The following is a 17,958-nucleotide window of genomic DNA, read 5'->3' as shown; positions in this document are numbered from 1 at the left end:
CTGGAGAGGTGACACTGCTTGGACATTATACAGTAATGGAGGGGTCTGGTGATGACTGGAGAGGTGACACTGCTGGGAATGCTGGGACATTATACAGTAATGGAGGGGTCTGGTGATGACTGGAGAGGTGACACTGCTGGGAATGCTGGGACATTATACAGTAATGGAGGGGTCTGGTGATGACTGGAGAGGTGACACTGCTTGGACATTATACAGTAATGGAGGGGTCTGGTGATGACTGGAGAGGTGACATTGCTGGGAATGCTGGGACATTATACAGTAATGGAGGGGTCTGGTGATGACTGGAGAGGTGACACTGCTGAGAATGCTGGGACATTATACAGTAATGGAGGGATCTGGGGATGACTGGAGAGGTGACACTGTAGGGAATGCTGGGACATTATACACTAATGGAGGGGTCTGGGGATGACTGGAGAGGTGACACTGCTGGGAATGCTGGGACATTATACAGTAATGGAGGGGTCTGGTGATGACTGGAGAGGTGACACTGCTGGGAATGCTGGAACATTATACAGTAACGGAGGGGTCTGGTGATGACTGGAGAGGTGACACTGCTGGGACATTATACAGTAATGGGGGGTCTGGTGATGACTGGAGAGGTGACACTGCTGGGAATGCTGGGACATTATACAGTAATGGAGGGGTCTGATGATGACTGGAGAGGTGACCCTGCTGGGACATTATACAGTAATGGAGGGGTCTTGTAACGCGGGACCCGGAGCGCTCGCGGCGTTACTCTGCTTGCAGCGCTCCGGTCGGCGCTGCTGACCGAGAGCGCTGCTACCCTGTCACCGGAGGGGATGCGATCCGTGGGACGGGACGTGCCCGTTCACGGATCGCATCCCATGTTCCTTCTCACCCGCTCCGTCCTTCCTCTGTCCCTGCCCGGCGCGCGCGGCCCCGCTTTCTAGGGCGCGCGCGCCGGCACTCTGAAATTTAAAGGGCAAGTGCACCACTAATTGGTGCCTGGCCCAATCTAGTCTAATCACTGTTTACCCTATAAAACAGCACTTCCCCTTCCTGTCCCTGCCGGATCTTGGTGCCTAGTGAAAGCGTTCCAGTGTGTCCTTGCCTGTGTTTCCAGAATCTCTGCTGTTGCCCCTGACTACGAACCTTGCCGCCTGCCCTGACCTTTCTGCTATGTCTGACCTTGCCTTGCCTTGTCCTTTTGTACCGCGCCATCTCAGCCGCCAGAGAGGTTGATTTGCTACTGGGAGGAACGACTTGGGGGTTACCTGCCGCAGCAAGTCCATCCCGCTTTGCGGCGGGCTCTGGTGAATACCAGTAACCCCTTAGACTCCGTTCCCCTGGTACGGCCCACGCCATCACCTCTCTGGTTCAGAGGATCCACTTCCAGTGTCCTCACCAGCCGCTTGCCCGGATCCTGACAGTAGATCCGGCCATGGATTCCGCTGAGGTGCCTCTACCTAGCCTTGGAGACCTTTCCTCCGTTGTGGCCCAACAGTCTCAACAAGTAGTCCAACAAGGACATCAGTTGTCACAACTGACTGCAATGGTTCAGCAACTTCTGCCTCTACAGCCATCTTCTCCGCCAGTTCCTCAACTGCAAGCTGCCGCTTCCAGCACCAGAGTCCGTCTTTCTCTTCCGGATAAGTTTGATGGAGACTCTAAGTTGTGCCGTGGCTTCCTGACCCAATGTTCTCTGCACTTGGAGCTATTGGCTGACCAGTTTCCCACGGAACGGTCTAAGGTGGCATTCGTGGTCAGCTTATTCTCTGGAAAGGTGTTGTCTTGGGCCACTCCGCTTTGGGACCGCAACGATCCTGCCACCGCTTCAGTCCAAACCTTCTTCTCAGAAATACGCTCTGTTTTTGAGGAACCAGACCGGGTTTCTTCTGCCGAGACGGCCTTGTTGAATCTTGTTCAAGGAAACTCTTCAGTGGGCGATTACGCCATTCAGTTCCGGACTCTTGCCTCAGAATTAGCCTGGAATAATGAGGCTCTCTGCGCGACCTTCAAGAAGGGTTTATCCAGCCACTTCAAAGATGTTCTGGCCGCACGAGAGATACCCTCAACCCTGTCTGAACGAATCCATTTGGCCACCCGCATTGGTATGCGTTTTTCAGAAAGGCGACAGGAGCTACGCCAAGAAAAGGATCTCGTTCACACCAGGCGGTTTCCCCGCTCAACACCTCTCTTCCAGCATCCGCTGCAACCTGTGACTGTGCCTTCCGCCGAGGAGGCTATGCAAGTGGATCGGTCTCGCCTGACCCAATTTGAGACGACTCGCCGCAGGAGAACCTTTGCCTTTACTGTGCGAGCTCCGAGCATTTCCTGAAGGACTGTCCTATTCGTCCTCCGCGTCTGGGAAGACGCACGCACCTAGTAAACGTGGGAGAGGCGTTACTGGGTGTGGATTCTACCTCTCCACGCTTAACTATTCCTGTACGGATTTCTTTGCCTGCTAAATCTGCCTTTTCTGCCGTGGCCTTTCTGGACTCAGGTTCAACAGGTAACTCCATTGAGGCCTCATTAGTCAACAGATTCAACATCCTTGTGACCCGTCTCGACAAGCCTCCCTTCATTTCTTCTGTCAGTGGACAGAATCTGGACTGTACCGTGTACTATCGCACTGTGCCCTTGTGCATGAACGTAGGTGTCCTCCATCATGAGGAGATTGAATTTTTTGTGCTTCCCAACTGTACTTCTCAAGTTTTACTAGGCTTGCCTTGGCTCCAGCTCCACTCTCCTACTCTCGACTGGTCTTCTGGGGACATTAGAAGTTGGGGTCCTACCTGTCACCTGCGATGCCTTAAGACCTTACCCATCAGTCAAGTAACCATCGCTTCTTCTCTGCCAGGCCTGCCTAAGGCCTACCAGGACTTTTCCGATGTTTTTTGTAAAAAGCAAGCAGAGGTCTTACATCCACACAGACCCTTTGACTGCCCTATTGACTTGCTTCCTGGTACTTCTCCACCGCGTGGCAGGATTTATCCGCTCTCTGCCCCAGAGACCCAAGCCATTTCCGAGTATATTCAAGAAAATCTAAAAAAAGGATTTATCAGAAAATCTTCGTCTCCTGCTGGAGCAGGATTCTTCTTCGTTGCTAAGAAAGATGGACCCCTACGCCCATGCATCGATTACCGCGGTTTAAATAAAATTACCGTTAAGAATCGTTACCCACTCCCCCTTATCTCTGAATTGTTTGACCGTCTGCGGGGAGCGAAAATTTTTACCAAATTCGATCTAAGAGGGGCTTATAATCTTATCCGTATACGTAAAGGAGACGAGTGGAAAACTGCATTCAACACCCGTGACGGACATTTTGAGTATCTTGTCATGCCTTTCGGCCTTTGCAACGCCCCAGCAGTTTTCCAGGACTTTGTCAATGAGATTTTTCGTGACTTGCTATATACCTGTGTAGTGGTCTACCTGGATGACATTCTTATTTTTTCTTCTAACCCTGTAGAACATCGCCTCTATGTCCGTCAGGTGTTACAGCGCCTACGCAAAAATCACCTTTACGCTAAGATAGAAAAGTGTCTCTTTGAACGCAGTAGTCTACCTTTCTTGGGTTACATTGTGTCCAGCCAAGGCCTTCAAATGGATCCTGTCAAACTCTCTGCGGTTCTGGATTGGCCACGCCCCTCTGGATTGCGAGCTATCCAACGCTTTCTCGGGTTCGCTAATTACTATCGTCAATTTATTCCCCACTTCTCCACCATCGTTGCTCCTATTGTAGCGTTGACCAAAAAGGACGCGAACCCGAGGTCCTGGCCATCTATGGCGGAGGAGTCCTTTAATCTGCTCAAGGCTTCCTTCGCTTTTGCACCTGTCCTGTCCAGGCCTGACCCCTCAAAGCCTTTTATCCTTGAAGTAGATGCTTCTTCTGTTGGTGCTGGTGCCGTTTTAACTCAAAAGACCACTACGGGGATAAATCGCACGTGTGGCTTTTTCTCCAAGACCTTCTCTCCTGCAGAAAAAAATTATTCGATTGGAGATCGTGAGCTTTTAGCTATTATATTGGCACTCGAGGAGTGGAGACATCTTTTAGAAGGGTCCCTGCATCCCATCATCATTTACACGGACCATAAAAATTTATCGTATCTCCAGACTGCCCAGCGATTAAATCCTCGTCAAGCTAGATGGACATTGTTTTTTGCCCGCTTCAATTTTGAAATTAATTTTCGTCCAGCTGACAAGAACGTTAGAGCTGACGCACTATCACGTTCCACCGATGTTTCCGAATCTGAAGCCCCTCCACAGCACATCATACCTCCTGAGTGTCTCATCTCCTCCGCTCCTACCACTCTTGTGCAAGTTCCTCCAGGGAAGACCTTTGTACCTTCACGCCTTCGCCACAAAATTCTTAAATGGGGTCATTCGTCCCTTTTGGCCGGACATGCTGGTGTCAAGAAGTCAGAGCAGTTGATTTCCAGACACTATTGGTGGCCCACCTTGCAGAAGGATGTGACTGATTTTGTTCAGGGTTGTACTACCTGTGCCCGTGACAAGACTCCACGCCAGAAGCCGGCAGGTCTCCTCCTTCCTTTACCTGTACCTGAACAGCCATGGTCCCATATTGGTATGGACTTCATCACCGATCTGCCACCTTCCCGCAATAATACAGTCATCTGGGTGGTCGTTGATCATTTTTCTAAAATGGCTCATTTTGTTCCTCTGCCGGGTCTTCCTTCTGCGCCTCAATTGGCGAAACAATTTTTTCTTCATATTTTTCGATTCCACGGGCTTCCCACGCACATCGTTTCAGACAGAGGTGTCCAGTTTGTTTCTAAATTTTTTTGTGGTGTACGGCCGTCACCCGCTTCCCCCCCTCCCTATCCCCACTTCCTCTGGGGTTCCTGCCGTTGATGAATTGACGCAAGATTTTTCTTCCATTTGACGTGAGACTCAAAAGTCGCTTCTACTGGCCTCATCTCGAATGAAGGTGCATGCTGATAAAAAGAGAAGGGTTCCTCCGGTATTTTCCCCTGGTGACAAGGTATGGCTTTCTGCTAAGTATATTCGATTCCGTGTACCCAGTTACAAGTTGGGCCCCCGATTTTTAGGGCCTTTCAAAGTCAAAAAACAAATCAACCCGGTCTCTTACCAACTTCATCTGCCCCCCTCTCTCCGTATTCCTAACTCCTTCCATGTCTCTCTACTCAAACCTGTTGTTCTTAACCGCTATTCTCCCAAAGTCATTCTTCCTGCTCCTGTCTCTGGATCCTCTGATATCTTCTCTGTGAAAGAGATTCTCGCCTCCAGGGTTGTCCGAGGTAAAAGATTTTTTCTTGTTGATTGGGAGAATTGTGGCCCCGAAGAGAGGTCCTGGGGAACCCGAGATCAATATCCTTGATAAGGAACTCATTCGTAGATTTCTGGGTTCCAAAAAGAAGGGGAGACCCAAGGGGGGGGGGGGATCTACTGTAACGCCGAGCGCTCCGGGTCCCGCTGCTTCCCCGGAGCGCTCGCGGCGTTACTCTGCTTTCAGCGCTCCGGTCGGCGCTGCTGACCGAGAGCGCTGCTACCCTGTCACCGGAGGGGATGCGATCCGTGGGACGGGACGTGCCCGTTCATGGATCGCATCCCATGTCCCTTCTCACCCGCTCCGTCCTTCCTCTGTCCCTGCCCGGCGAGCGCGGCCCCGCTCTCTGAAATTTAAAGGGCCAGTGCACCACTAATTGGTGCCTGGCCCAATCTAGTCTAATCACTGTTTCCCCTATAAAACAGCACTTCCCCTTCCTGTCCCTGCCGGATCTTGTTGCCTAGTGCCTAGTGAAAGCGTTCCAGTGTGTCCTTGCCTGTGTTTCCAGAATCTCTGCTGTTGCCCCTGACTACGAACCTTGCCGCCTGCCCTGACCTTTCTGCTACGTCTGACCTTGCCTTGTCCTTTTGTACCGCGCCATCTCAGCCGCCAGAGAGGTTGAGTCGCTACTGGGAGGAACGACCTGGGGGTTACCTGCCGCAGCAAGTCCATCCCGCTTTGCGGCGGGCTCTGGTGAATACCAGTAACCCCTTAGACTCCTTTCCCCTGGTACGGCCCACGCCATCACCTCTCTGGTTCAGAGGATCCACTTCCAGTGTCCTCACCAGCCGCTTGCCTGGATCCTGACAGGTCTGGTGATGACTGGAGAGGTGACACTGCTGGGAATGCTGGGATATTATACAGTAATGGAGGGGTCTGGTGATGACTGGAGAGGTGACACTGCTGGGACATTATACAGTAATGGAGGGGTCTGGTGATGACTGGAGAGGTGACACTGCTGGGAATGCTGGGACATTATACAGTAATGGAGGGGTCTGGTGATGACTGGAGAGGTGACACTGCTGGGAATGCTGGGACATTATACAGTAATGGAGGGGTCTGGTGATGACTGGAGAGGTGACACTGCTGGGAATGCTGGGACATTATACAGTAATACCACTGGAGGGGTCGGGGTGATGACTGTATCATTGTGTGTCAGGTTCCTATAAGGTGTCAGGACGTGGCGGTCTATTTCTCCATGGAGGAGTGGGAGTATGTAGAAGGACACAAGGATCAGTACAAGGATCAGGTGATGATGGAGGATCAGCAGACCCTCACATCAGCAGGTAATAGACATGACTATATACACACGTCCTCTCATTATTTCTATGTAAAGAATGAATTCAATCTCTGTATGTGTTCCCTACAGTCAGATCCAGTAAGAGAACAGCAGCAGAGAGGTGTCCCCGTCCTCTTCTTCCACAGGATCAGGATCAGGTAGATGGAGATATTCCCTATGATCTGTAGAAGGGCTGTGAAGCTCTTGTGTTCAGTCTTGTTTTATCCTACAGTATTATATGCTTTATACTTGTGGAATGAGAAAGGTGGAGATGACAGGATTAAAGCCGACCATAGACATTACATGTTGTCTGGATCTTCTCACAGTTTTCTGGCTATGGAGACTGCTGGTTGGAATAAGGAACCAACAGGTTGGATTTATACCCATCTGATCCTTTATTTCCCCCGAGACAAACCCCAGAGGTGTCTGGCAGGAGCTGATCTCCTCCACTGACACAACCTGAAGCCTGTCTAGCCATGGGGGATATACATGTGTATGAGGGTCCTGAGGTTATTGATCCATCATCTAATATCTATGTCCGGCTTCTAGGAGACCTGCAGCTATGGGGCTCAGATAACTCCTCCTGTCATTTTTATTCCTCATGACAATTAATGATCTTATCTGCTCATATAAAATATTCAACTTTACTTCTCCTACTGTCTGATACTATTCCTATATTCCTCTCACAGCTTCTGAATCAGTGTGAAGATCTGAATAAAATTAATCCTCCAGAGACAGATGTGAGCGGTGATGAGCAGTATGAGGAGGACATTTCTACAAGGGAAGATCTGTTCCATATTATTATTACAGAAGTAAGGGGAGGGGAAGAAGAAGAAGCAACAGACGTGAGGGGTGATGAGCAGTATATGAAGGACATTTCTACAAGGGAAGATCTGTTCCATATTAATATTACAGAAATAAGGGGAGGGGAAGAAGAAGAAGCAACAGACGTGAGGGGTGATGAGCAGTATAAGGAGGACATTCCTACAGGGAAAGATCTGATCTATAATAATATTATAGACATGAAGGAAGAAGAGACAGATGTGAGGAGTGATGAGCAGTATAAGGAGGATATTCCTACAGGTGACCTTTCAGGTGAGTAGTAACCCTTAAATGCAGTGTAACAGTCGTGTCACCTTAATAAGTACGGGAAAGTGAAAAGCACTTATGTTCCACTGTATGACAAGTATACAATGATAATGGCACATAAAAAAACTATACCAGAAATCCACAAAGGACTAATACGGGCTATCCATAGGACTACGAAAAAGCAAGGACATGTTCAGAAAAGAAAATAGAGCAAGAGAATAGGCATGGATAAGCAAAGAGCAAGGAAAACAAGAAAATGCAAGTGGAGAAGGGGGAAAGGAGAGGTTAGGACACCATCTACATCTCTGCGCTAGACAAATGGGCTGATACCCGTTAGGGTAAGTCACCGAGTTCACAAAAACAAAACCATGTGTTGGGACATATGGCCCAGGGGGCATCATCATGGGCAGTCAGATCCTCCATTCGCATAATGGAATGCAAGAAACCCAAATCTTCTCTGTTAGGTGTCTATAGGCGGGGGATAGTGATATGTGTGGCGCTGAGGAGGCCCCTTTTATAAGAGACCATAGAACCCTGAGCGAGACAGGAATGCCAATTGTAGTGTGGGAAAAAAAGATTTTACCAGAAATTCCGGAGACGTCGACTAGGCCACCAGATGTGTTTCATCGATACCTGTTCCAAGAGACAGCGCCAGTAGAGAGGACTGACTGTCGGAAACTTTTGGAGCTTGGCAGGATAATTGGTTCCAGGCGGACCATCGTATGTTGAGGGAACACTGACACTATACATGGAGGCACATATAGATAGATTCTCAATGATACTCACGAGTCTCCACCTCTTAAGCCCATCAGTTCGCCGCTCTTATGCTGCCTTATCACCACGTCGCCGCTGCCCTGGCTGTCGCTCTCCGTCGCGTCATCACGTTGCCCCTATTGGACAACGAGGTGGCGTGAGTGGCAACGAAGGGCGATGTCGCAGGGCAGCAGCAATGTGCCTAGTGATGCGGCAGCAGAGGAGTGGCGGGGACTGTAAGCATCATTGAGCAGGGCACAAGGGGCACATTAAACGGCTATCCGGTGGCAGCTGAAGCAGTTTGCGCTGCCAGATTGCTGTTTTTGCGATGGCCCCAACACACAGAAGCATCGTATGTAGATGCTGACTCTGAGAAGCCATCGTATGTTGAAATGATCGTATGTCGGGCCATCGTATTTTGGGGGACTACTGTGGACTGAAACATAGTATAGAGCAGTTGTCTCAAACTGCGGCCCTCCAGATGTTGCAAAACTCCCAACTCCCTGCATGCCGTTGGCTGTCCAGGCATGCTGGGAGTTGAAGTTTTGCAACAACTGGAGGGCCAAAGTTTGAGATGTCTGGTAAAGAGTAAAATAATAGCACGGCCAGGAAGGGTAGACTGAGCACAAACCGATTCAAAAGGAGTCAGAGATGGAGAGACAACAGAAACAGAGGGCAGGGTTCTAGAGAAACTAGGAAGTTTAGTGTAAAGAAACCAATAGCTGTCCGGGCATGCTGGAAGTTGAAGTTTTGCTTTATCTTGAGGGCCACAATTTGAGACTATTGGTATAGAGTAAAAAAAAAAACACGACAGCCAGGATGTGTAGACTGAGCACAAACCGATTCGATAAAGGAGTCCGGGATCAAGAGGCAACAGAAACAGAGGGTAGGGTTCTAGAGAAAACCATGAAGTTTAGCGTAAAGAAACCAGTCCCTAGTTAGTTCAGGAATGAAAGTGGTATTCCAGGAAAAAAACTTTTTTTTCATATCAACTGGCTCCAGAAAGTTAAATAGAGTTATAAATTGCTTCTATTAAAAAATATTAATCCTTCCAGTACTTATCAGATGCTGAAGTTGAGTTGTTCTTTTCTTTCTAATCACAAATTCCCATCTGAGCCCAGATGGGACTAGTTCCCAATATTTGGGATCCCCCCTAAATATAACATTTTACTTTCTCTATCGGCTCCATTGGGGGACACAGACCTTGGGTATATGCTGCTGTCTCTAGGAGGTTGACACTATGGTAACCAAAAAGTCGGCTCCTCCCAGCAGGATATACCCGCCTCCAGACCACTGAGCAATTCAGTTTTTGCTTAGTGTCTTAAGGAGATGGACACTGGTCTGGTGGTCTCCAGACCAGGTCTCATATTTCTTTAAATTTTTTAGGATTAGGGAATGTGTTAGTGCTTTATTCCTTTTTATTTCTGTTTTCAGGTGGGGACTCAGGAACATAGCGTTCACTGTTTCCCCATTGCGAGAGGTGGCAGGCATCTTGGATGTACTGTTAACCCCCTCTCGCCAACGGTCAGCGCTTGGGGTTGTACCTCATGGGTCCGGGTCCCCCTTCCTCCCTGTTCGCCTCGCTATGAGCTTGGCTTGCTGCAGGGACAATGCTGACTGAAGACTCCATGAAGACTCCATGGTAAGTTCTTCAGCATAGGTGATTATTTTTCTCTCCCTAGGTTCCGACTTGGCACAGGTCTCCCGTTCTGTGGTGACTGCCTTGGAGAGGTCTACCCTTCATCGGCCCTCTAGAAGGTCCCGTTCCCCTTCTCCCTATGCTTCACATAAGTGTCTCCTCTTACTCACCTGAGTCTTCTGGCAGACACGGGCGTTCCTCTCACAGGTCTCGCCCGACCGCTTCTTCAGCTCACACACGTCTCTCTTTTAGGGGACGTTCCCGTGGTCACCGCTCTGGCTCTCCTGAGCCACGTACCAGGTCGAAGTCTCCCTCTTCTAGGGCCGCCTCCACTCGTTCGCACTCTCCTGGAGAACTGGCGGACGAGGTTTCCAATTCGGCATCCGATTCAGAGGACCGTTCGGACTCAGTGGACATGGTGAACTTATTGGTTATGGCCATAAGAGACACCTTTAACCTAGAGCATCCTGAGAAGAAGTTTCAGGGACTGAAGAAGGTTCAAGCGCGATATCCTTTCACCAAGGACCTTGTCTCCAAAGTGACTTCCTCTCCGTCGGTGGATCCTCCGGTCTCCCGCCTCTCTAAAGCTACGACTTTGCCGCTGGCGGATTCAGCTGCCTTCAAGGATCCAGCAGACAAAAGGGTTGAGTCTTTAGCGACGTATGCCTTTGAAGCAGCGGGTTCCTCCCTGCTTCCTGCCTTCGCCTCCACCTGGATGTCTAAGGCCCTTTCGGTTTGGCATTCCCAACTCCATCAGGGCATTCTTTCAGGATCTCCCCCGGAAGAACTGTCTGTTCCAAAGCTGGAGACTTTCTGTGTTCTGCTTTTTTGCACTCGGCTCACTGCGCTGCCTTTGCGACCGGTAATCTAGTGGCCCTCCGTCGTTCCATTTGGCTTAAAACTTGGAACGCGGACGCTGCATCTAAGAAGTCTCTCACTGAGATTCCTTTTACCGGTTCCCGACTTTTCGTCAACCGCCTGGATGAGATTATCTCTGAGGCGACAGGTGGCAAGAGCTCTTTATTACCTCAAAACAAGTCTAGCACTTCTTTCCGCGGTAAGTCTTCTTCCTTTCGGTCCTTTCGGACGTCTGGCTCCTCTAAAGGGTCCAGCCAGGCGCCTCCACATGACAAGAAGGTCCCCTTTTTCAAGCCGCGTCCCTCTTGGAAGTCGGACACCAATCGTTCCGGCCGTTTTGCGGCCAAATCGGGCAACCGCAAACCCACTTCTGCATGAAGGGACGGCCCCACCCGCAGTTTTTTCTCGGGTGGGAGGTCGCCTCTTGCTCTTTCGAGACGTTTGGACCACACACATTCAGGACTCCTGGGTCAGGGACGTGGTGTCCAACAGATACCAGATAGAATTTGCCTCCCTTCCGGGGGATCCCTTCTCGTCCAGGGTGTCATTGTTCCAGTTCCTTCAAGGGAACGCTTTCGGGGTTTTCTATTCCAGTCTTTTCGTGGTTCCCAAGAAAAACGGTTCTGTGAGGACAATCCTGGATCTCAAACGTCTCAACCAACATCTTCTTATCCGCCATTTCTGAATGCAATCTCTCCGTTCGGTGGTGGCATCTATGGATGAAGGGGAGTTTTTTTCCTCGGTGGACATCAAGGATGCCTACTTCCACATTCCAATTTTTCCCTCCGCTTTGCTGTTCAGGAAGGTCATTATCAATTTGTGGCTCTCCCCTTCGGTCTGGCCACAGCGCCACGAGTCTTTACCAAGATTCTGGCGCCTGTGGTAGCTCTGTTATGGTCAAGAGGGTCTCAGTGATACCCTACTTGGACGGCCTCCACCAGAGCCCAGGCTCTGGAGAATGTGAACCTCACTCTTCAGACCTTATGTCGCTTCGGGTGGATGGTCAACCGAGACAAGTCAGTTCTCTCCCCCACCCAGTCTCTGGTTTTCTTGGGGCTTCAGTTCGACGCGGCCTCGGCTCGAATTCGCCTCCCGCTGGACAAACGTCTGGCCCTCTTGTCGGGAGTCCGCTCCCTTCGGATACCATCCCCGGTCTCCATCCGTACTTGCATGGAAGTCCTGGGTCGGATGGTGGCAGCCATGGAGGCCGCACTCTTTGCCCAGTTTCATTACCGTCCTCTTCAGCTGGTGATTCTTGCACGATGGGACAGGTCTCCTCTCTCTCTCTCGATCGCAAAATTGCTCTCCCTCTCCGGATCTGTCGGTCTCTGCGCTGGTGGCTCCGCTCCCCCCTTCTGCTTCAGGGGCATTCGTTCCTTCCCCTCCACTGGCAGGTGGTCACGACAGATGCCAGTCTGTCGGGCTGGGGGTGTTTTCACGGATCAGACGGTTTAAGGCCTCTGGCCTCCCCAAGAAGCTCTTCTTTCCATAAACATCTTTTAACTGAGGGCGATCTATCTTTGTCTGAAGCATTGGGCGTCCCTGCTTCAGGGCCACCCTGTCCGTGTCCAGTCGGACAACGCCACGGCTGTGGCGTACATCAATTGGCAGGGCGGCACTTGCAGCTCAGCAGCCATGTCCGAGGTGACAAAGATCCTACTCTGAACAAGTAGTCCCAGCCATTTCGGCGATTCACATTCCGGGAGTGCTTAACTTGGAAGCGGATTTCCTCAGTCGGTCCTCAGCCGACCCCGGAGAGTGGTCCCTTATTCCGGAGGTGTTCGCACAGATCTGCGACCTCTGGGGGACCCCAGACGTGGATCTCTTTGCGTCTCGACACAACCGGAAAATTCCGACGTTTGTGTCAAAGTCCAGGGACCCCCTGGCCCTAGCCGTGGATGCCCTAGTAATTCCGTGGTCGGGCTTTGTCCTGCCCTACCTGTTCCCTTCTCTCCCTCTCCTTCCCAGGGTTCTGAGGAAGCTCAAGGCGGAAGGAGTCCCCGCCATTCTGGTGGCGCCAGACTGGCCTCGAAGGGCGTGGTACGCCGACGTGGTCTGGCTTCTGGACGACGTTCCGTTCCGTCTTCCACTTCGTCCAGACCTACTGTCACAGGGTCCCCCTTGCCACCCCAATTTACAGTCGCTGCATTTGACGGTGTGGCGGTTGAGACCACGGTACTAAGGGCCCACGGCTTCTCTTCCCATGTAATTCGCACTATGCTCAGGGCTTGCAAAAATTTATCACCGTACCTGGCGGGCTTACTTTCGTTGGTGCAAAACTCAGACCTTTTCTCCAGTTACCTTTTCCGTTCCCCGTCTTCTCTTCTTTTTGCAGTCAGGGTTGGAACAAGGGATGGCTCTCAGCTCCCTTAAGGGTCAGGTTTCGGCCCTTTCCATTCTCTTTCACCTTCCTTCAGGGCGTGGCACACACACTGTCCCTCCTTACCGGTCCCCTTCTCCCCCTTGGAACTTGAATTTAGTTCTAGGCGCTCTTCAGGACGCACCTTTTGAGCCTCTTAGGGAGGTTCCCCTTTGCCTCCTATCATGGAAAGTGGCTTTTCTTACAGCCATTACTTCCATTAGGAGAGTATCTGAACTGGCAGCTCTTTCTTGCCGTTCTCCTTTCCTGATAATTCATCAGGACAAGGTTGTTTTCCGGCCAGATCCGTCCTTCTTACCTAAGGTTGTTTTGGCTTTTCATCTTAACAAGGACATCGTCCTTCCGTCCTTTTGTCCCGCTCCTTCTCATCCCAGGGAGCGCTTACTCCACAGATTGGAAATTGTACGGGCTGTTCGGACTTATCTTTCTGTCTCCTCTTCCTTTCGTCAGTGCGATTCTTTTTTCGTCCTTACGGAAGGTCGTCGGAAGGGACAGCCTGCTTCCAAGGCCACCATTTCTAGGTGGATCCGATGTGCTATTTCAGAAGCCTATCGCTGTAGGGGGAGGATCCCACCCTTCAGGGTTTTGGCTCATTCCACCTACTCTGTGGGAGCATCCTGGGCTCTCCGAAACAAGGCCTCGGCCTCGCAGATCTGTAAAGCGGCCACCTGGTCGTCTTTTCACACTTTTTCGAGATTCTACCAGGTTCATTCTTTCGTCTGGGCCGTAAAGTGTTGCAGGCGGCGGTGGTACAGCCGTCTGCCTGACCTTTTTTCTCTGCCCACCCAAGGGACGGCTTTGGTACGTCCCAAGGTTCTGTGTCCCCCAATGGAGCCGATAGAGAAAAGGAGATTTTTTAGACTTACCGTAAAATCTCTTTCTCGAAGGATCCATTGGGGGACACAGCTCCCGCCCTTTTCTGGGGTTCCTTTTCGTTTTCTGCCCAAGGGAGTGTACAGTTGATTTTTCTTCTGGTTCTCTGACAGTTCATGTTTTTTTTTCCTTTGACCTGTCGGTCTTCTCCTATTGCTCTTGGACTAAAACTGAATTGCTCAGTGGCCTGGAGGCGGGTATATCCTGCTGGGAGGAGCCGACTTTTTGGTTACCATAGTGTCAACCTCCTAGAGACAGCAGCCTATACCCAAGGTTCTGTGTCCCCCAATGGAGCCAATAGAGAAAGAGATTTTACGGTAAGTCAAAAAAATCTCCTTTTTATTTCAAAAACTCTTAAAATACTTATTAGGTGAACACATATACAAATATAATATTAAAATTACATGGGGGACTAGACTCTGAGTGGTATTTATATGTCCCCTTTTTTTTTTGATGAGGAATATCTGTTACTGCTTGTTATTTTCGTTCTTTATTTGTGCAGTACTACCATTTTTTTTCTGCCTGCTCCTAAGCATATATACAGTAATGGCTCCCTAAGTTAGTCTGTCCCCATGCGATTAAAATATCACTGGTGTACCCTCCCGACATTTCGTTGGATAAACCAACTTTGTTAAGGAGCAGGCAGAATAAAGTGGCAGTACTGCACAAATAAAGAAAGAAAATAACAAGCAATAACAGTAATACCTCATCAAAAAAAAAGGGGACATATAAATACCACTCAGAGTCTAGTCCCCCATGTAATTTTAATATTATATTTGTACAGTGACCCCTCGACATACGATGGCCCCGACATACTATAATTTCATTAAAGGAAAACTGTCAGCTTTCTTCCCTTAATCTTCTATTTTCGGTATATGCAAATGAGGTGCTAACTGGCACCGACCGGGCTAACTGGCACTCTGACGTCAGTGCCGCCTGCTGCAGCGCCGCCCAGCTCATCAATATTCCTCCCCACTCTCTTCATTACAGAGTGGGGAGAAGAGGGAGAGGCAGAGGGAGGGGAGGAATATTGATGAGCTGGGCGGCGCTGCGGCAAGCGGCACTGACGTCACAGTGCCAGTTAGCACCTCATTTGCATATACCGAAAATAGAAGATTACGACCGAATGGCCCAGCGGATCCGGGCATTGTAAGGATCAAACTGATAAGCATCCCCCCGCACTACCAGCCAGTACCGCTGGTTAGTGCGGGGGGAGAAAGCTGACAGTTTTCCTTTAAGGTCCAACTGTGAGGCTGGCAACATATCAGCCCATTTGAGTGGGGCTTATAGTCGGCCTTCCTCCTCCCATTGTGTGTGCTTGTAGCCAGACTGGAGGTAACCTGGGAGGAGGCTGTGAGTCGGACCTATTACTACTGTAATTGCCCACTGGCCCCTGGTTTTGCTTATCACGCACAGGTAGGTTTAGTCTTAGGTCCCGTGCCACTTGAGAAACCTTGGCGTTGGTGTGCAGGCTCCGGTATGTCCTTCATACAAGGATATTCTGGCAAATGTCTCTATTTTAACATCAGTGTTAGAGATGAGCGAACTTACAGTAAATTCGATTTGTCACGAACTTCTCGGCTCGGCAGTTGATGACTTATCCTGCATAAATTAGTTCAGCTTTCAGGTGCTCCGGTGGGCTGGTAAAGGTGGATACAGTCTTAGGAAAGAGTCTCCTAGGACTGTATCCACCTTTTCCAGCCCACCGGAGCACCTGAAAGCTGAACTCATTTATGCAGGAAAAGTCATCAACTGCTGAGCCGAGAAGTTCGTGACTAATCGAATTTACTGTAAGTTCGCTCATCTCTAATCAGTGTTGAGGGATAGCCAATGTCATTGTATACATCTACCACAGTAGTGCACCCATATTCGTGTATTGTATTCTAATTGTTACACATCCACACCGTTTATCTGGTGTAGGATTCTATTGTGGCACTTGTAGTCCGCTGCAGGCATCCTCCATTGTATGCATTTTTATGCTGGGGATCGCCCCTAGCAACGGACTACAAGGGCAGGATCTGCTCCCCCAGTATATATGGACAACTGCATTTGGGGTTGAGCAGTTTAGACCACCTCTTTTTTGTTGTTTAAATCATAATAAAATTAGTTTTGTTCTTGGCAGGTCACTGTACCCGGACATCAAAGAGACTGAGATCTTCAGGTTTTAAAGCATTTGATCCTTTTATATCAGTCGTGAGTCTTAGACAACGAAGAAGAGCTTCTGTAAGGAAGAGGTTCCCATGTTCAGAATGTGACAAACGTTTTACTACGAAATCACATCTTTTTAGACATAAAAGAACTCACACAGGAGAGAAGCCATTTCAATGTACAGAATGTGGAAAAAGTTTTACTCAAAACAAATCTCTTGTATCCCATCAATGTATTCACAGAGGGGAGAGGCCATTTTTTTGTTTAGTATGTGGGAAATGTTATACTAATAAAAGTAATCTTATTTATCATCAAAAAACTCACACAGGGGAAAAGCCATTTTCATGCCCAGAATGTGGGAAGTGTTTTACTCATAAAAAACTTTTTGTTTATCATAAAAGAACTCACACAGGGGAGAAGCCATTTTCATGCCCAGAATGTGGGAAATGTTTTCCTTATGAATCAAGTCTGCGTCAACATAAAAAAGTTCACACAGGGGAGAAGCCATTTCCATGCCTAGAATGCAGGAAATGTTTTACTTGGAAATCACAACTTGTTAAACATCAAAGAAGTCACATGGATAAGAAGCCATTTCAATGCTTAGAATGTGGGAAATGTTTTACTCAAAATTCATATCTTGTTAGACATCAAAGAATTCACACAGGAGAGAAGCAGTTTTTTATGCCCAGAATGAGGGAAATGTTATAAATCAGGTGTGCATCAACATTAAAAAAAAAACAACTCATACAGGGGAGAAGCCATTTCCATTCCCAGAATGTAGGAAATATTTTACATTAAAAGCTCTGCTGGGGACCCCCGCAATCTTGCATTCGGCACCCACCTCTTTGAGCTGCACTCCACGCTGCCAGCTCACAAACTGCTGGGTGCGGACCACAGGGCCGGAGTATCGTGACGTTGCGACTCCGCCCACCTTGTGACGTCACGCCCCGCCCCCGCTATGCAAGTCTATGGGAGGGGGCGTGACGGCCGTCACGCCCCCTCCCATAGACTTGCATAGCGGGGGCAGTTTGTGAGCTTGCAGCGCGGCATGCAGCTCAAAGATGTGGGTACCGAATGCAAGATTGCGGGGGTCCCTAGCGGCGGGACCCCCGCGGTCAGACATCTTATCCCCTATCCTTTGGATAGGGGATAAGATGTCTTAGGGCCGGAGTACCCCTCCCTTTAACCGTGGAGATTTTACTGTTAAAACAGACAGCAGCATTTTACAAATACTGTGCCACTTCATTAGGAGGGACTTAAAGGGGTACTCCAGGGAAAACTTTTTTTTTATATATCAACTGGCTCCAGAAAGTTAAACAGAGTTGTAAATTACTTCTATTAAAAAATCTTAATCCTTTCAGTACTTATGAGCTTCTGAAGTTAAGGTTGTTCTTTTCTGTGTAAGTCCTCTCTGATGACACCTGTCTCGGGAACCACCCAGTTTAGAAGAAAATCCCCATAGCAAACCTCTTCTAAACTGGGCGGTTCCCGAGACAGGTATCATCAGAGAGCACTTAGACAGAAAAGAACAACCTTAACTTCAGAAGCTCATAGGTACTGAAAGGATAAAGATTTTTTTTAATAGAAGTAATTTACAAATCTGTTTAACTTTCTGGAGCCAGTTGATATATATATATAAAAAAAAGTTT

The 17,958-nt window shown here is 49.2% G+C and overlaps 1 protein-coding gene across 2 annotated transcripts in view; it reads left to right on the top strand.

Annotated features, from left to right (window-relative positions):
- Positions 1–17,245, top strand: part of LOC130297013 (oocyte zinc finger protein XlCOF7.1-like) — a 32,873-nt gene extending 15,628 nt beyond the window's left edge. For both annotated transcript variants that reach the window (XM_056549163.1, XM_056549168.1), the window contains exons 4-7: positions 6,450–6,576; positions 6,660–6,727; positions 7,259–7,664; positions 16,284–17,245. In XM_056549163.1, the coding sequence (XP_056405138.1) occupies positions 6,450–6,576; positions 6,660–6,727; positions 7,259–7,664; positions 16,284–17,017 (1,335 nt within the window). In that variant the 3' untranslated portion in view covers positions 17,018–17,245. The remainder of the gene's footprint in view (positions 1–6,449; positions 6,577–6,659; positions 6,728–7,258; positions 7,665–16,283) is intronic.
- The last annotated feature ends 713 nt before the right edge of the window (positions 17,246–17,958 follow it).

Source organism: Hyla sarda, chromosome 1 (genome assembly GCF_029499605.1).
Source record: "Hyla sarda isolate aHylSar1 chromosome 1, aHylSar1.hap1, whole genome shotgun sequence".
Taxonomy (NCBI): domain Eukaryota; kingdom Metazoa; phylum Chordata; class Amphibia; order Anura; family Hylidae; genus Hyla; species Hyla sarda.
The sequence above is the reverse complement of the archived record's forward strand: the minus strand, read 5'-3'. Positions and strand labels throughout refer to the sequence as shown.